Consider the following 17,947-nt stretch of genomic DNA (forward strand, 5'->3'; position numbering starts at 1 on the left):
CTAGCTGACCGACATGTGGATAGATGGTACGATGTGTGACCTAGCTGACCAACATAGGGATTGATTGATGGTACGATGTGCGTGACCTAGGGACCGAACATGGGGATTGATGGTACGATGTGACCTAGCTGACCAACATAGGGATTGATGGTACAATGCGTGACCTAGGTGACCAACATAGGGATTGATGGTACAATGTGTGACCTAGCGGACCAACATAGGGATTCATGGTACGATGTGTGACCTAGCTGACCAACATGGGGATTGATGGTTCGATGTGTGACCTAGCTGACCAACATAGAGGGATTGATGGTACGATGTGTGACCTAGCTGGACAACATAGTGATTGATGGTACGATGTGTGACCTAGCTGACCAACAAAGTGATTGATGGTTCGATGTGTGACCTAGCTGACCAACGTATGGATTGATGGTACGATGTGTGACTTAGCTGATCAACATAGGGATTGATGCTACGATGTGTGACCTAGCTGACCAACGTAGGGATTGATGGTACGATGTGTGACCTAGCTGACCAACGTAGGGATTGATGGTACGATGTGTGACTTAGCTGATCAACATAGGGATTGATGGTACGATGTGTGACCTACCTGACCAACATAGTGATTGATGGTTCGATGTGTGAATTAGCTGATCAACATAGGGATTGATGGTATGATGTGTGACCTAGCTGACCAACATAGGGATTGATGGTACGATGTTTGACCTAGCTGACCAACATAGGGATTGATGGTTCGATGTGTGAATTAGCTGATCAACATAGGGATTGATGGTACGATGTGTGACCTAGTTTAACAAGATAGGGATTGATGGTACAATGTGTGACCTAGCTGACCAACATAGGGATTGGTGGTACAATGTGTGTCCTAGCTGACCAATATAGGGATTGATTATACAATGTTTAATATAGCAGACCAACATGGGCATTGATGGTACAATGTGTCACCTAGCTGACCTACATAAATATTGATGGTACAATGTGTGACCGAAAGCTGACCAACATGGGGATTGATGGTACGATGTGTGACCTAGCTGACCAACATGTGGATAGATGGTACGATGTGTGACCTAGCTGACCAACATAGGGATTGATGGTACGATGTGTGACCTAGCGGACGAACATGGGGATTGATGGTACGATGTGTGACCTAGCTGACCAACATAGGTATCGATGGTACGACGTGTGAATTAGTTTAACAACATAGGGATTGATGGTACAATGTGGGACCTAGCTGACCAACATAGGGATTGATGGTACAATGTGTAATATAGCTGACCAACATGGGGATTGATGGTACAATGTGTGACCTAGCTGTTCAACATGGGGATTGATGGTACGATGTGTGACCTAGCTGTTCAACATGGGGATTGATGGTACGATGTGTGACCTAGCTGACCAACACAGGGATTCATGGTACAATGTGTGACCTAGCTGACCAACATAGGGAATGATGGTACAATGTGTGACCTAGCGGACCAACATAGTGATTGATGGTACGATATGTGACCTAGCTGACCAACATGGGGATTGATGGTACGATGTGTGACCTACCTGACGAACATAGGGATGGATGGTACGGTGTGTGACCTAGCTGACCAACATGGGGATTGATGGTTCGATGTGTGACCTAGCTGACCAACATAGTGATTGATGGTGCGATGTGTGACCTAACTGACCAACATAGTGATTGATGGTAGGATGTGCGACCTAGCTGACCAACATAGGGATTGATGGTACGATGTGTGACCTAGCTGACCAACATAGGGATTGATGGTACGATGTGTGACCTAACTGACCAACATGGGGATTGATGGTACGATGTGTGACCTAGCTGACCAACACAGGGATTGCTTTTACAATGTGTGACCTAGCTGACCAACATAGGGATTGATGGTATGATGTGTGACCTTGCTGACCAACATAGGGATTGATGGTACAATGTGTGACCTATAACTGACCAACATAGGGATTGATGGGACATTGTGTAATATAGCTGACTAACATAGGGATTGATGGTACGATGTGTGACGTAGCTGACCAACATAGGGATTGATGGTACGATGTGTGACCTAGCTGACCAATATAGGGATTGATTATACAATGTTTAATGTAGCTGACCAACATGGGCATTGATGGTACAATGTGTCACCTAGCTGACCTACATAAGCATTGATGGTACAGTGTGTGACCGCAAGCTGACTAACATGGGGATTGATGGTACGATGTGTGACCTAGCTGACCGACATGTGGATAGATGGTACGATGTGTGACCTAGCTGACCAACATAGGGATTGATGGTACGATGTGTGACCTAGGGGACGAACATGAGGATTGATGGTACGATGTGTGACCTAGCTGACCAACATAGGGATTGATGGTACAATGCGTGACCTAGGTGACCAACATAGGGATTGATGGTACAATGTGTGACCTAGCGGACCAACATAGGGATTGATGGTACGATGTGTGACCTAGCTGACCAACATGGGGATTGATGGTTCGATGTGTGACCTAGCTGACCAACATGGGGATTGATGGTACGATGTGTGACCTAGCTGGACAACATAGTGATTGATGGTACGATGTGTGACCTAGCTGACCAACAAAGTGATTGATGGTTCGATGTGTGACCTAGCTGACCAACGTATGGATTGATGGTACGATGTGTGACTTAGCTGATCAACATAGGGATTGATGGTACGATGTGTGACCTAGCTGACCAACGTAGGGATTGATGGTACGATGTGTGACCTACCTGACCAACATAGTGATTGATGGTTCGATGTGTGAATTAGCTGATCAACATAGGGATTGATGGTACGATGTTTGACCTAGCTGACCAACATAGGGATTGATGGTACGATGTGTGACCTAGTTTAACAAGATAGGGATTGATGGTACAATGTGTGACCTAGCTGACCAACATAGGGATTGGTGGTACAATGTGTGCCCTAGCTGACCAATATAGGGATTGATTATACAATGTTTAATATAGCAGACCAACATGGGCATTGATGGTACAATGTGTCACCTAGCTGACCTACATAAGTATTGATGGTACAATGTGTGACCTATAGCTGACCAACATGGGGGTTGATGGTACGATGTGTGACCTAGCTGACCAACATTCGGATAGATGGTACGATGTGTGACCTAGCTGACCAACATGGGGATTGATGGTACGATGTGTGACCTAGCGGACGAACATGGGGATTGATGGTACGATGTGTGACCTAGCTGACCAACATAGGTATTGATGGTACAACGTGTGACCTAGTTTAACAAGATAGGGATTGATGGTACAATGTGTGACCTAGCTGACCAACAAAGGGATTGGTGGTACAATGTGTGTCCTAGCGGACCAACATAGGGATTGATGGTACAATGTGTGACGTAGCTGACCAACATGGGGATTGATGGTACAATGTGTGACCTAGCTGACCAACATGGGGATTGATGGTACGATGTGTGACCTAGCTGACCAACATAGGGATTGATGGTACAATGTGTGACTTAGCTGGTCAACATAGGGATTGATGGTACGATGTGTGACCTAGCTGGTCAACATAGGGATTGATGGTACGATGTGTGACCTAGCTGACCAACATAGTGATTGATGGTTCGATGTGTGAATTAGCTGTCCAACATGGGGATTGATGGTACGATGTGTGACCTAGCTGACCAACATGGGGATTGATGGTACGATGTGTGACCTAGCTGACCAACATGGGGATTGATGGTACGATGTGTGACCTAGCTGACCAACATAGGGATTGATGGTACGATGTGTGACCTAGCTGACCAACATAGGGATTGATGGTACGATGTGTGACTTAGCTGATCAACATGGGGATTGATGGTACAATGTGTGACCTAGCTGACCAACATAGGGATTGATGGTACGATGTGTGACTTAGCTGATCAACATAGGGATTGATGGTACGATGTGTGACCTAGCTGTTCAACATGGGGATTGATGGTACGATGTGTGACTTAGCTGATCAACATAGGGATTGATGGTACGATGTGTGACCTAGCTGACCAACATAGGGATTGATGGTACGATGTGTGACCTAGCTGACCAACATAGGGATTGATGGTACGATGTGTGACCTAGCTGACCAACATAGTGATTGATGGTTCGATGTGTGACCTAGCTGACCAACATAGGAATTGATGGTACGATGTGTGACCTAGCTGACCAAGATAGGGATTGATGGTACGATGTGTGACCTAGCTGACCAACATAGTGATTGATGGTACGATGTGTGACCTAGCTGACCAACATAGGGATTGATGGTACGATGTGTGACCTAGCTGACCAACATAGGGATTGATGGTACGATGTGTGACCTAGCTGACCAACATAGTGATTGATGGTTCGATGTGTGACTTAGCTGACCAACATAGTGATTGATGGTTCGATGTGTGACCTATAGCTGACCAACATAGGGATTGATGCTACGATGTGTGACGTAGCTGACCAACATGGGAATAGATGGTACGATGTGTGAACTAGCTGACCAACATGGGGATTGATGGTATGGTGTGTGACCTAGCTGATTGTGTGTCGTTGATCATGCCATCGGCCACTAGTTTACCATCCCCAGGCTGATCAGTAATTGTCAGTATGACAAGATACTATTAACTAAAGGTAGATACTCTACATTTAGGTTGTAGTTCATTACTTAGGTATTTTAAGTTGATATAGAAACTAACAGTGACAGGAAGAATGTTGATTTATTCATATATGCCTGTTGTACATTTCTTGCCTGGAAAACGGAATGTTTTTATACATTAAATGTACACTGTCACATCACTCTGGCAACCATCATCAGTTCAAGATGTCCTTGACCTTGATTCCATCCTTTCTTGGGAACTTTCAGGTGAGAGCTACAGATTCTACACCAAGTGTCTCAAGCTGTGTGAGATGTATGACAAACCCAGAGATGATGCTGTAGTCAGCTGTGCTTATGGCAGGGTACTCACTAATGTCAAGGTCAGTGTCTCTCCGACTCGTGAAGAACTGGCAACCCTTCCATGGGTGATCAGATGAACTTTCTTGTCAGCCAATCAGTATCAAGGGTTATAAGTTCTCAGTATGAGTGACCAAAGCATTCAAGTCTGGAGATCAAAATTATACAGCTAATTTCAAATATTGATAACAAATGCACCATGTGGTTTGCAAGCAAGAGATAACTAAGTGAAAAGCTAATTGTTCAGTGATGTAGGGTGTGAATGTGTGTTCTGTTAAATATGTGCATGTGAGCTGTCCAGATTGAAAAACACTACATGCCATTCTGTTTGGTATTTTCAATATCTCAGTTAATTTATGTTCGCCAGGAGTCATTGATTCAGTCGATTCTTCTCTGCTTGCTTCTGATCAGGAAGCAGGTATCATCGAGTCAATCATAATACCCCAGTGTGGTGCCATGTCTGTGTGAGTTCATGTGGAAATGAGCCTAGTCATTTTTCAAAATGATATTCCAGGTTCTGAATTCTCAATTCCAACCCACATCCATCAGCGTACATTGGCGTCCAGTTTATTTATTGAACCCTCAGTCTCAACACAGAGTTTTCTCTTGCAAAAATCTCTGATCTTGCAGAAATTCATCTTGAAACATGAAACTGTTTTGTGTGTTTTAGGCAGATTACCCTGCAGGGGAGAGCATGTACAGACGGGCGCTGGTGTTTGCTGTCAAGGACCCTGCCTCCATCATGATGGCGTCACAGCTGCATGAGAACATGGGCTGGAACTTTTATATGCAAGGGAAGCGACAAGCTGCTCTGAGGTGAGATGATGGGTTTGTGGTGAGACTGAGGGTGAGCCTGGTTTGTGATGAGACTGAGGGTGAGGTTGGTTTGTGGTGAGATTGAGGGTGAGGCTGGTTTGTGGTGAGATTGATGGTGAGGCTGGTTTGTGGTGAGACTGAGGGTAAGGCTGGTGTGTGGTGAGATTGAGGGTGAGGTTGGTTTGTGGTGAGATTGAGGGTGATGTAGGGTTTGTGGTGAGACTGAGGGTGAGATTAGTTTGTGGTGACACTGAGGACTGAGTGTAGGGTTGGTGGTGAGTTGATGGTGAGAATATAGGTGAGGGTGTGTGGTGAGACTGAGAATATAGAAGGTTTGTGGTGAGAGGAGTGAGAATATAGGAAGGTTGTGGTGAGACTGAGAATATAGAAGGTTGTGGTGAGACTGATGGGAATATAGAAGGTTGTGGTGAGACTGAGAATATAGAAGGTTGTGGGTGAGACTGAGAATATAGTAGGTTGTGGTGAGAGTGAGAATATAGTAGGTTGTGGTGAGACTGAGAATATAGAAGGTTGTGGTGAGAGTGAGAATATAGAAGGTTGTGGTGAGGTGAGAATATAGAAGGCTGTGGTGAGAGTGAGAATATAGAAGGTTGTGGTGAGACTGAGAATATAGAAGGTTGTGGTGTGAGATAGAGAATATAGAAGAATATAGAAGGTGTGGTGAGACTGAGAGAATATAGAAGGTTGTGGTGAGGGTGAGAATATAGAAGGTTGTGGTGAGACTGAGAATATAGAAGGTTGTGGTGAGACTGAGAATATAGAAGGTTGTGGTGAGACTGAGAATATAGAAGGTTGTGGTGAGACTGAGAATATAGAAGGTTGTGGTGAGACTGAGAATATAGAAGGTTGTGGTGAGAGTGAGAATATAGAAGGTTGTGGTGAGACTGAGAATATAGTAGGTTGTGGTGAGAGTGAGAATATAGAAGGTTGTGGTGAGAGTGAGAATATAGAAGGTTGTGGTGAGACTGAGAATATAGAAGGTTGTGGTGAGACTGAGAATATAGAAGGTTGTGGTGAGAGTGAGAATATAGAAGGTTGTGGTGAGACTGAGAATATAGAAGGTTGTGGTGAGAGTGAGAATATAGAAGGTTGTGGTGAGAGTGAGAATATAGTAGGTTGTGGTGAGACTGAGAATATAGAAGGTTGTGGTGAGAGTGAGAATATAGAAGGTTGTGGTGAGACTGAGAATATAGAAGGTTGTGGTGAGAGTGAGAATATAGTAGGTTGTGGTGAGTGAGAATATAGTAGGTTGTGGTGAGACTGAGAATATAGAAGGTTGTGGTGAGACTGAGAATATAGAAGGTTGTGGTGAGAGTGAGAATATAGTAGGTTGTGGTGAGACTGAGAATATAGAAGGTTGTGGTGAGAGTGAGAATATAGAAGGTTGTGGTGAGACTGAGAATATAGAAGGTTGTGGTGAGACTGAGAATATAGAAGGTTGTGGTGAGACTGAGAATATAGAAGGTTGTGGTGAGACTGAGAATATAGAAAGGTTGTGGTGAGACTGAGAATATAGAAAGGTTGTGGTGAGACTGAGAATATAGAAGGTTGTGGTGAGACTGAGAATATAGAAGGTTGTGGTGAGAGTGAGAATATAGAAGGTTGTGGTGAGAGTGAGAATATAGAAGGTTGTGGTGAGAGTGAGAATATAGAAGGTTGTGGTGAGAGTGAGAAATATAGAAGGTTGTGGTGAGAGTGAGAATATAGAAGGTTGTGGTGAGAGTGAGAATATAGAAGGTTGTGGTGAGAGTGAGAATATAGAAGGTTGTGGTGAGAGTGAGAATATAGTAGGTTGTGGTGAGAGTGAGAATATAGTAGGTTGTGGTGAGAGTGAGAATATAGAAGGTTGTGGTGAGAGTGAGAGAATATAGTAGGTTGTGGTGAGAGTGAGAATATAGAAGGTTGTGGTGAGACTAGAGAATATAGAAGTAGTTTATTGGTGAGACTGAGAATATAGAGAGTTGTGGTGATAGTGAGAATATAGGTTGTGGTGAGAGTGAGAATATAGAAGAAAGGTTGTGGTGAGAGTGAGAATATAGAAGGTTGTGGTGAGAGTGAGAATATAGAGAGGTTGTGGTGAGAGTGAGAATATATATAAAGGTTGTGGTGAGGGTGAGAATATAGAAAGGTTGTGGTGAGAGTGAGAATATAGAAGGTTGTGGTGAGTGAGAATATAGAAGGTTGTGTGAGAGTGAGAATATAGAAAGGTTGTGGAGTGAGACTGAGAATATAGGAATGTTGTGGTGAGAGTGAGAATATAGTAGGTTGTGGTGAGTGAGACTGAGAATATAGAAAGGTTGTGGTGAGAGTGAGAATATAGAAGGTTGTTGTGAAGGTGAGGTGAGAATATAGTAGGTTGTGGTGAGGTGAGGAGAATATAGAAGGTTGTGGTGAGAGTGAGAATATAGTAGGTTGTGGTGAGGTGAGACTGAGATATATAGAAGGTTGTGGTGAGACTGAGAATATATAAGGGGTTGTTGGTGAGACTGAGAATATAGAAGGTTGTGGTGAGACTGAGAATATAGAAGGTTGTGGTGAGACTGAGAATATAGAAGGTTGTTGTGAGAGTGAGAATATAGTAGGTTGTGGTGAGACTGAGAATATAGTAGGTTGTGGTGAGAGTGAGAATATAGAAGGTTGTGGTGAGAGTGAGAATATAGTAGGTTGTGGTGAGAGTGAGAATATAGAATGTTGTGGTGAGAGTGAGAATATAGAAGGTTGTGAGGTGAGGACTGAGAATATAGTAGGTTGTGGTGGGAGTGTGAGAATATAGAAGGTTGTGGTGAGTGAGAATATGAGAACATAGTAGGTTGTGGTGACAGTGTGAGAATATAGTAGGTTGTGGTGAGACTGAGAATATAGAAAGGTTGTGGTGAGACTCAACATATAGTAGGTTGTTGAGAGACTGAGAATATAGCAGGTTGTAGAGGTGAGACTTAGAATATAGAAGGTTGTTTTGAGAGTGAGAATATAGAAAGGTTGTGGTGAGGAGTGAGAATATAGAAAGGTTGTGGTGAGACTGAGAATATAGAAAGGTTGTTGTGAGAGTGAGAACATAGAAAGGTTGTGGTGAGTGAGAAATATAGAAGGTTGTGGTGAGAGTGAGAATATAGTAGGTTGTGGTGAGGACTGAGAATATAGAAGGTTGTGGTGAGAAGTGAGAATATAGGAGGTTGTGGTGGAGAGTATGAGAATATAGAAGGTTTGTGAGGTCAGAATATAGAAGGTTGTGGTGTGAGTGAGAATATAGAAGGTTTGTGGTGAGGAGTGAGAATATAGAAGGTTGTGGTGAGACTTAGAAATAGAAAGGTGTGTGGTCAGAGTGAGAATATAGAAGGTTGTGGTGAGAGTGAGAATATAGAAGAGTTGTGGTGAGGAGTGAGGGAATATAGTAGGTTGTGGTAGGAGTGAGAATATAGAAGGTTGTGGTGAGACTGAGGGAATATAGTAGGTTGTGAGTGAGACTGAGAATATAGTAAGGTTGTGGAGGAGAGTGAAGAATATAAGCGGTTGTGGTTGAGGACTAGAGATTATAGAAGAGTTGTTGTGAGAGTGAGAATATAATAAAGGTTGTGAGTGAGAATAGAATAGAAGGTTGTGTTGAGTGAGGGAGGAGAATATAGAAAGTTGTGGTGAGGTGAGACTAGAGAATATAGAAGGTTGTGAGTGAGAGTGAGAATATAGAAGGTTGTGGTGAGGAGTGAGAGTATAGAAGGTTGTGGTGGAGTGAGAATATAGAAGGTTGTTGTGAGAGTAGAGAATATAGTAGGTTGTGGTGAGAGTGAGAATATAGTAGGTTGTGGTGAGAGTGAGAATATAGAAAGGTTGTGGTGAGAGTGAGAATATAGTAGGTTGTGGTGAGACTAGTGAGAATATAGAAGGTTGTGAGTGAGTGAGAATATAGAAAGGTTGTGGTGAGAGTGAGAATATAGAAATGTTGTGGTGAGACTGAGAATATATAGGAGGTTGTGGTGAGAGTGAGAATATAGAAGGTTGTGGTGAGAGTGAGGAATATAGTAGGTTGTGGTGTGAGTGAGAATATAGAAAGTTGTGGTGAGAGTGAGAACATGAAGTAGGTTGTGGTGAGGTGAGGGAATATGAGAAGTAGGTTGTGGTGAGACTGAGAATATAGAAAGGTTGTGGTGAGACTGAGAATATAGAAGGTTGTTGTGAGACTGAGAATATAGAAAGGTTGTGGTGAGACTTGAGAATATAGAAGGTTGTTTTGAGACTGAGAATATAGAAGGTTGTGGTGAGTGAGAGTATAGAAGGTTGTGGTGAGAATATAGATAGGTTGTTGTGAGAGTAGAACATAGTAGGTTGTGGTGAGAGTGAGGAATATAGTAGGTTGTGGTGAGTGTAGGGAATATAGTAGGTTGTGGTGAGAGTGAGAATATAGAAGGTTGTGGTGAAAGTGTGAATATAGGATGTTGTCGTGCGAGTAAGAATATAGAAGGTTGTGAGGTGAGAGTCAGAAGAATATAGTAGGTTGTGGTGAGAGTGAGAATATAGAAGGTTGTGGTGAGGAGTGAGAATATAGAAAGGTTGTGAGGAGAGACTGAGAATATAGAAGTTGTGGTGAGAGTGAGAATATAGTAGGTTGTGGTGAGAGTGAGAATATAGAAAGGTTGTGAGTGAGAGTGAGAATATAGTAGGTTGTGGTGAGAGTGACAATATAGAAAGGTTGTGGTGAGACTGAGAATATAGTAGGTTGTGTGGTGGGACTGAGAATATAGTAAGTTGTGAGGGAGAGAGTGAGAATATAGAAAAGGTTGTTGTTGAGGACTGAGATATATAGAATATAGAGAGTGAGAATATAAGTGTTGTGGTGAGTAGAGAATATAGAAGTAGGTTGTGGTGAGGAGGGATAGTGATGTTGTGGTGAGGTGAGAATATAAGTAGGTTGTGGTGAGGAGTGAGGAATATAGAAAGGTTGGTGGTGAGAGTGAGAATATAGAAAGGTTGTGGTGAGAATGAGAATATAGAGGTTGTTGTGAGGTGAGAACATAGTAGGTTGTGGTGGTGAGGAATAGGAATATAGTAGGTTGTGGTGAGAGTGAGAATATAGTAGGTTGTGGAGGTGAGGTGAGAATATGAAGTAGGTTGTGGTGAGAGTGAGAATATAGGAGGTTGTGGTGAGACGCAGGAAATAGGAGAATATAGAAAGGTTGTGGTGAGGAGTAGAGAATATAGTAGGTTGTGGTGAGGTGAGGAATATAGAAGGTTGTGGTGAGGAGTGAGAATATAGAAGGTTGTGGTGTAGACTTAGAATATAGTAAAGTTGTGAGTCAGGTGAGTGGGAATATAGAAGGTTGTGGTGAGAGTGAGAATATAGTAGGTTGTGGTGAGAGTGAGAATAGAAAGTAGGTTGTGGTGAGGAGTATGTGGGAATATAGAAGGTTGTGAGTGAGGAGTGAGAATATAGTAGGTTGTGGGTGAAGGACTGAGAATATAAAGAGTAAGTTGATAGGAGAGTAAAGAATGTAGAGACAGTTGTTATTCGGACTGAGATTATAGAAGGTTGTTGTGAGAGTGGGAATATAGTAGGTTAATGGTGAGTGAGAATATAGAAAGGTTGTGGTGAGAGGAGGGAATATAGTATGTGGTGGTGAGAGTGAGAGAATATAGTAGGTTGTGGTGAGAGTGAGAATATAGAATGTTGTGGTGAGTGAGAATATAGAAAGGTTGTGGTGAGAGTAGAAAATATAGAAGGTTGTGGTAGAGTGAGAATGTATAGAAGGTGGTGTGAGGTGAGAATATAGAGGTTGTGGTGAGAGTGAGAATATAGAAGGTTGTGGTGAGGGTGAGGAATATAGAAGGTTGTGAGTAGAGACTGAGAATATAGAAAGGTTGTGGTGAGAGTGAGGATATAGGTTGTGGTGAGGTGAGAAATATAGAAGGTTGTGGTGAGGGCTGAGAATATAGAAGGTTGTGGTGAGATTATGAGGAATATAGAAGGTTGTGGTGAGGGTGAGAATAGAGAAGGTTGTGGTGAGAGTGAGGAATATAGAAGGTTGTGGTGAGGGAATATAGAAGGTTGTGGTGAGTGAGGAAGGTATAGAATGTTGTGGTGAGAGTGAGAATATAGAAAGGTTGTGGTGAGTGAGAAATAGTAGGGTTGTGGTGAGGAGTGAGGGAATAGAATGAAGGTTGTGGTGAGGTGAGAATATAGTAGGTTGTGGTGAGTGGGTGAGAATATAGTAGGTTGTGGTGAGAGTGAGAATATAGAAAGGTTGTGGTGAGAGTGAGGAATATAGTAGGTTGTGGTGAGACTGAGGGCATAGAAGGTTGTGGTGAGACTGAGGAATATAGTAGGTTGTTGTGAGACTGAGGGAATATAGCAGGTTGTGGTGAGGGACTGAGAATATAGAAAGGTTGTGGTGAGAGTGAGAATATAGAAGGTTTGGTGAAGTGAGAGAGAGTATAGAAAATGGTGAGGACTTGGGAATATGAAAAGGTTGTGGTGAGAGGTGAGGGAACATAGAAGTAGGTTGTGGTGAAGGTGAGAATATAAGAGCTTGTGGTAGTGAGAATATAGTAGTTGTGGTGAGTATGAGAATATAGAAGGTTGTGAGGAGTAGTGAGAATATAAAGGTTGTGGTGAGGGTAGGGATATAGAAGGTTGTGGTGAGGGTGAGAATATAGTAGAGTTGTGGTGTGAGGTGAGAATATAGTAAGGTTGTGAGGTGAGGGAGTGAGAATATAGTAGGTTGTGGTGAGACTGAGAATATAGAAAGGTTGTAAGTGAGAGTGAGAATATAGTAGGTTGTGGTGAGACTACAAGAATATAGTAGGGTTGTGGTGAGAGTGAGAATATAGAATGTTGTGGTGAGAGTGAGAATATAGAAGGTTGTGGTGAGAGTGAGAATATAGAAGGTTGTGGTGAGAGTGAGAATATAGTAGGTTTGTGGTGAGTGAGAATATAGAAGGTTGTGCATGGTGAAATTGAGAATATAGTAGGTTGTGGTGAGAGGAGAACATAGAAGGTAAGTGGTGATGACATGAGGTTGTGGTGAGAATATAGAAAGGTTGTGGTGAGGGTGAGAATAGAAGTAGGTTGTGGTGAGAGTGAGAATATAGAAGGTTGTGGTGAGAGTGAGGTATAGAAAGGTTGTGGTGAGGGTGAGAATATAGAAGGTTGTGGTGAGTGAGGGAATATAGTAGGTTGTGGTGAGGTGAGACTAGTAGTTGTTGTGGTGAGTGTGAGAATATAGAAAGGTTGTGGTGAGGTGAGGGAATATAGAAGGTGGTGAGGTGAGGGAGAGTATAGAAAGGTTGTGGTGAGGAGGAATATAGAAGGTTGTGGTGAGACTGAGAACATAGAAGGTTGTGTGAGTGAGAGTCAGAATATAGAAGGTTGTGGTGAGAGGTGAGGAATATAGTCTCAAAAGGTTGTGGTGAGTGAGGAATATAGAAGGTTGTGGTGAGAGTGAGAATATAGTAGGTTGTGGTGAGAGTGAGAATATAGAAGGTTGTGGTGAGAGTGAGAATAGATAGGTAAGGTGGTGAGACTACACGAATATAGAAGGTTGTGGTGAGAGTGAGAATAAGTGAGAGACAGGATAGATGGTTGTGGTGAGAGTGAGAGATATAGAAAGGTTGTGGTGAGGTGAGAATATAGAAAAGGTTGTGGTGAGGTGAGAATATAGTAGGTTGTGAGGTGAGGAGTGAGAATATAGAAGGTTGTGGTGAGAGTACTTGAGAATATAGTAGGTTGTGGTGAGAGTGAAGAATATAGAAAGGTTGTGAGAGAGAGGAGTGAGAATATAGAAGGTTGTGGTGAGGTGAGGATATAGAGAAGGTTGTGGTGAGAGGTGAGAATATAGAAGGTTGTGGTGAGACTGAGAATATAGAAGGTTGTGGTGAGGTGAGGAATATAGAAGGTTGTGGTGAGACTGAGAATATAGAAGGTTGTGGTGAGGTGAGAATATAGTAGGTTGTGGTGAGTGAGGAATATAGTAGGTTGTGGTGAGAGTGAGAATATAGAAGGTTGTGGTGAGAGTGAGGGAATATAGTAGGTTGTGGTGAGAATAGTGAGAATATAGAAAGGTTGTGGTGAGGGTGAGTGAGAATATAGAAAGGTTGTGGTGAGAGTGAGGGAATATAGTAGGTTGTGGTGAAACTGAGGAATATAGAAGGTTGTGATGAGACTAGTGAACAGGAATATAGAAGGTTGTGGTGAGACTGAGAATATAGCAGGGTTGTGGTGAGAGTGAGAAATATAGAAGGTTGTTTGAGAGTGAGAATATAGAAGGTTGTTGTGAGGGAGTGAGAATATAGAAAGTTGTGGTGAGAGTGAGAACATAGTAGGTTGTGGTGAGAGTGAGAATATAGTAGAAGTTGAGGGGGAGAGTGAGAATATAGAAGGTTACATTTGTTGGGACTGAGATTATAGAAAGGTTATGTTGTAAGAGAGTGAGAATATAGAAGGTTGTGGTGAGAAGTGAGAATAAAGAGAATGTTGTGGTGAGAGTATGAGAATATAGAAAGGTTGTGGTGGTGAGGTTGAGAATATAGAGTAGGTTGTGGTGTGGTGTAGTGAGGAATATAGTAGGTTGTGGTGAGGAGTGAGAATATAGAAGGTTGTGGTGGGTGAGACTTGGGATATATAGAGGTTGTGGTGAGAGTGGGATATAGGTTGTGAGGTGAGAGTGAGAATATTGAAAGGTGAGGGTGAGAATATAGAGGTTCTGGTGAGAGTGAGAATATAGAAGGTTGTGGTGAGGGTGAGAATATAGAAGGTTGTGGTGAGGGTGAGGAATAGAAGTAATTTGTGGTGAGAGTGAGGAATATAGAAGGTTGTGGTGAGGACTGAGGAATATAGTAAGGTTGTGGTGAGAATGAGAAATATAGAAGGTTGTGTGGTGAGAGTGAGAATATAGAAGGTTGTGGTGAGGAGTGAGAATATAGAAGGTTGTGGTGAGGGTGAGAATGATAGTAGGTTGTGGTGTGAAGTGAGAAATAAAAGGTTGTGGTGAGAGTGAGGAATATAGAAGGGTGAGGGTGGTTAGGATATAGAAAGGTTGGTGGTGATAGTAGGGACATAGGTTGTGGTGAGATTGAGGAATATGGAAGGTTGTGGTGAGGAGTGAGAATATAGTAGGTTGTGGTGAGAGTGAGGAATATGAAGGTTGTAAGGAGAGGTGAGAATATGAGAGTTGTGGTGAGGGTGAGAATATAAGTAGGTTGTGGTGAGGAGTAGAGAACATAGTAGGTTGTGGAGTGAGGGTGAGAATATAGTAGGTTGTGGTGAGAGTGAGAATATAGTAGGTTGTGGTGAGACTGAGAATATAGAAGGTTGTGGTGAGAGTGAGAATATAGTAGGTTGTGGTGAGAGTGAGAATATAGTAGGTTGTGGTGAGACTGAGAATATAGTAAGTTGTGGTGAGAGTGAGAATATAGTTAGGTTAATGGTGAGAGTGAAGAAATATAGTAGGTTGTGGTGAAATTAGTGAGAATATAGAAGGTTGTGAGTGGAGTGAGAATTATAGAAGGTTGTGGTGAGACTGAGAATATGGAATGGTGTGTGCGAGTGAGGTGAGAATATAGTAGCAATGGTGGTGAGTGAGAATATACTAGGTTGTGGTGAGACTAGTGAGAATATTAGAAGGTTGTGGTGAGAAAGTGAGGTATAGAAGGTTTGTGAGGTGAGAATATAGAAAGGTTGTGGTGAGAGTGAGAAATAAAGTAGGTTTGGTGAGTGAGGTGAGAATATAGTAAGGTTGTGGTGAGAGTGAGAATATAGTAGGTTGTGGTGTGAGGTGAGAATATAGAAGGTTGTGTGGTGGAGTGAGAATATAGTAGGTTGTGGTGAGGAAGAGTAGAGAATATAGAAAGGTTGTGGAGGTGAGAGTATGAGAATAATAGGTGAGTGAAGTGAGAATATAGTAGGTGTGGTGAGTAGACGTAGAGAGGTTGTGGTGAGGTGTGAGAATAGAAGTAGGTTGTGGTGAGACTGAAAATATAGAAAGGTTGTGGTGAGACTGAGAATATAGGAATGTTGTGGTGAGAGTGAGAATATAGTAGGTTGTGGTGAGTGAGAATATAGTAAGTAGGTTGTGGTGAGTGAGAATATAGTAGGTTGTGGTGAGAGTGAGAATAATAGTAAGGTTGTGAGGTGAGGTGAATATATAGAAGGTTGTGGTGAGGTGAGAATATAGAAGGTTGTGAGGTGAGAGTGAGAATATAGAAGGTTGTGTTGTGGTGAGACTGAGAATATAGAAAGGATTGTGATAGAGTTGTGTTGAACTGAGAATATAGATAGGTTGTTGTTGAGACTGAGAATATAGCAGGTTGTGAGTGAGGACTTGAGGGAATATAGAAGGTTGTGAGTGGGACAGTGAGAATATAGAAGGTTGTAGTGAGAAGTAGTGAGAGTATAGAAGGTTGTGGTGAGGTGAGAATATAAAGGTTGTTGTGAGGAGTGAGGAATATAGAAAGGTTGTGGTGAGTGAGAATATAGAAGGTTGTGGTGAGAGTGAGAATATAGAGAGGTTGTGGTGATGAGTGAGAATATAGAAGGTTGTGGTGAGGTGAGAATATAGAAGGTTGTGGTGAGGTGAGAATATAGAAGGTTGTGGTGAGGACTGGAATATAGAAAGGTTGTGGTGAGGACTGAGAATATAGAAGGTTGTGAGTGAGGACTGAGAGAATATAGTAGGTTGTGGTGAGACTGAGAATATAGAAGGTTGTGGTGAGAGTGAGAATATAGAAGGTTGTGGTGAGAGTATAGAAAGGTTGTGGTGAGACTGAGAATATAGAAGGTTGTGGTGAGAGTGAGAATATAGTAAAGGTGGTGAGTGAGGAGAATATATAAAGGTTGTGGTGGACTGAGAATATAGAAGGTTGTGGTGAGAGTGAGGTATAGAAGGTTGTGGTGAGAGTGAGAATATAGAAGGTTGTGGTGAGTGTAGAATATAGTAGGTTGTGGTGAGTGTGAGAATATAGTAGGTTGTGGTGAGTGAGGAATATAGAAGGTTGTGGTGAGAGTGAGAATATAGAAGGTTGTGGTGAGACTGAGAATATAGAAGGTTGTGGTGAGTGAGAATATAGAAGGTTGTGGTGAGAGACTGAGAATATAGAAGGTTGTGGTGAGAGTGAGAATATAGTAGGTTGTGGTGAGACTGAGAGAATATAGTAGGTTGTGGTGAGGTGAGAATATAGAAAGGTTGTGGTGAGTGAGGGAATATAGAAGGTTGTGGTGAGTGTGAGAATATAGAAAGGTTGTGGTGAGACTGAGGATATATAGAAAGGTTGTGAGTGAGACTAGAGAATATAGAAAGGTTGTGGTGAGACTGAGAACATATAGTGAGGTTGTGTAGTGAGAGTGAGGAATATAGTAGGTTGTGGTGAGGTGAGAATATATAAGTAGGTTGTGGTGAGAGTGAGAATATAGAAAGGTTGTGGTGAGGAGTGAGAATATAGTAGGTTGTGGTGAGAGTGAGAATATAGAAGGTTGTGGTGAGTGAGAATATAGAAGGTTGTGGTGAGACTTAGGATATAGAAGGTTGTGGTGAGAGTGAGGAATACATAGGTTGTGGTGAGACTGAGAATATAGAAGGTTGTGGTGAGGGTGAGAATATAGGAGGTTGTGGTGAGAGTGAGAATATAGAAGGTTGTGTGAGACTGAGGAATATAGAAGGTTGTGTGGTGAGGAGTAAAGAACGTTGTGGTGAGACTCAGAATATGGTTGTTGTGGTGAGGTGAGAATATAGAAAGGTTGTGGTGAGTGAGAATATAGTAGGTTGTGGTGAGAGTGAGAATATAGTAGGTTGTGGTGAGGACTGAGAATATAGTAGGTTGTGGTGAGTGTGAGAATATAGAAAGGTTGTGGTGAGTGTGAGAATATAAAAAGGTTGTGAGTGAGAGTGAGAATATAGAAGGTTGTGGTGAGACTGAGAATATAATAGGTTGTAGTGAGACTCAGAATATAGTAGGTTGTTGTGAGACTGAGAATATAGTAGGTTGTGGTGAGACTTGAGAATATAGAAGGTTGTTTTGAGAGTGAGAATATAGAAGGTTGTGGTGAGAGTGAGAATATAGAAGGTTGTGGTGAGAGTGAGAATATAGAAGGTTGTGGTGAGAGTGAGAATATAGTAGGTTGTGGTGAGTGA

General features: G+C 42.3%; 1 protein-coding gene across 1 annotated transcript in view; it reads left to right on the top strand.

Annotated features, from left to right (window-relative positions):
• LOC124279847 overlaps positions 1–5,817 on the top strand; it is a 36,330-nt gene extending 30,513 nt beyond the window's left edge. The window contains exons 7-8 of the mRNA XM_046715726.1: positions 4,908–5,020; positions 5,668–5,817. Coding sequence (XP_046571682.1) covers positions 4,908–5,020; positions 5,668–5,817 — 263 coding nt within the window. The remainder of the gene's footprint in view (positions 1–4,907; positions 5,021–5,667) is intronic.
• The last annotated feature ends 12,130 nt before the right edge of the window (positions 5,818–17,947 follow it).

This window comes from Haliotis rubra, unplaced genomic scaffold (genome assembly GCF_003918875.1).
Source record: "Haliotis rubra isolate DU_JTF1 unplaced genomic scaffold, ASM391887v1 Scf257, whole genome shotgun sequence".
NCBI classification, from domain to species: Eukaryota; Metazoa; Mollusca; class Gastropoda; order Lepetellida; family Haliotidae; genus Haliotis; species Haliotis rubra.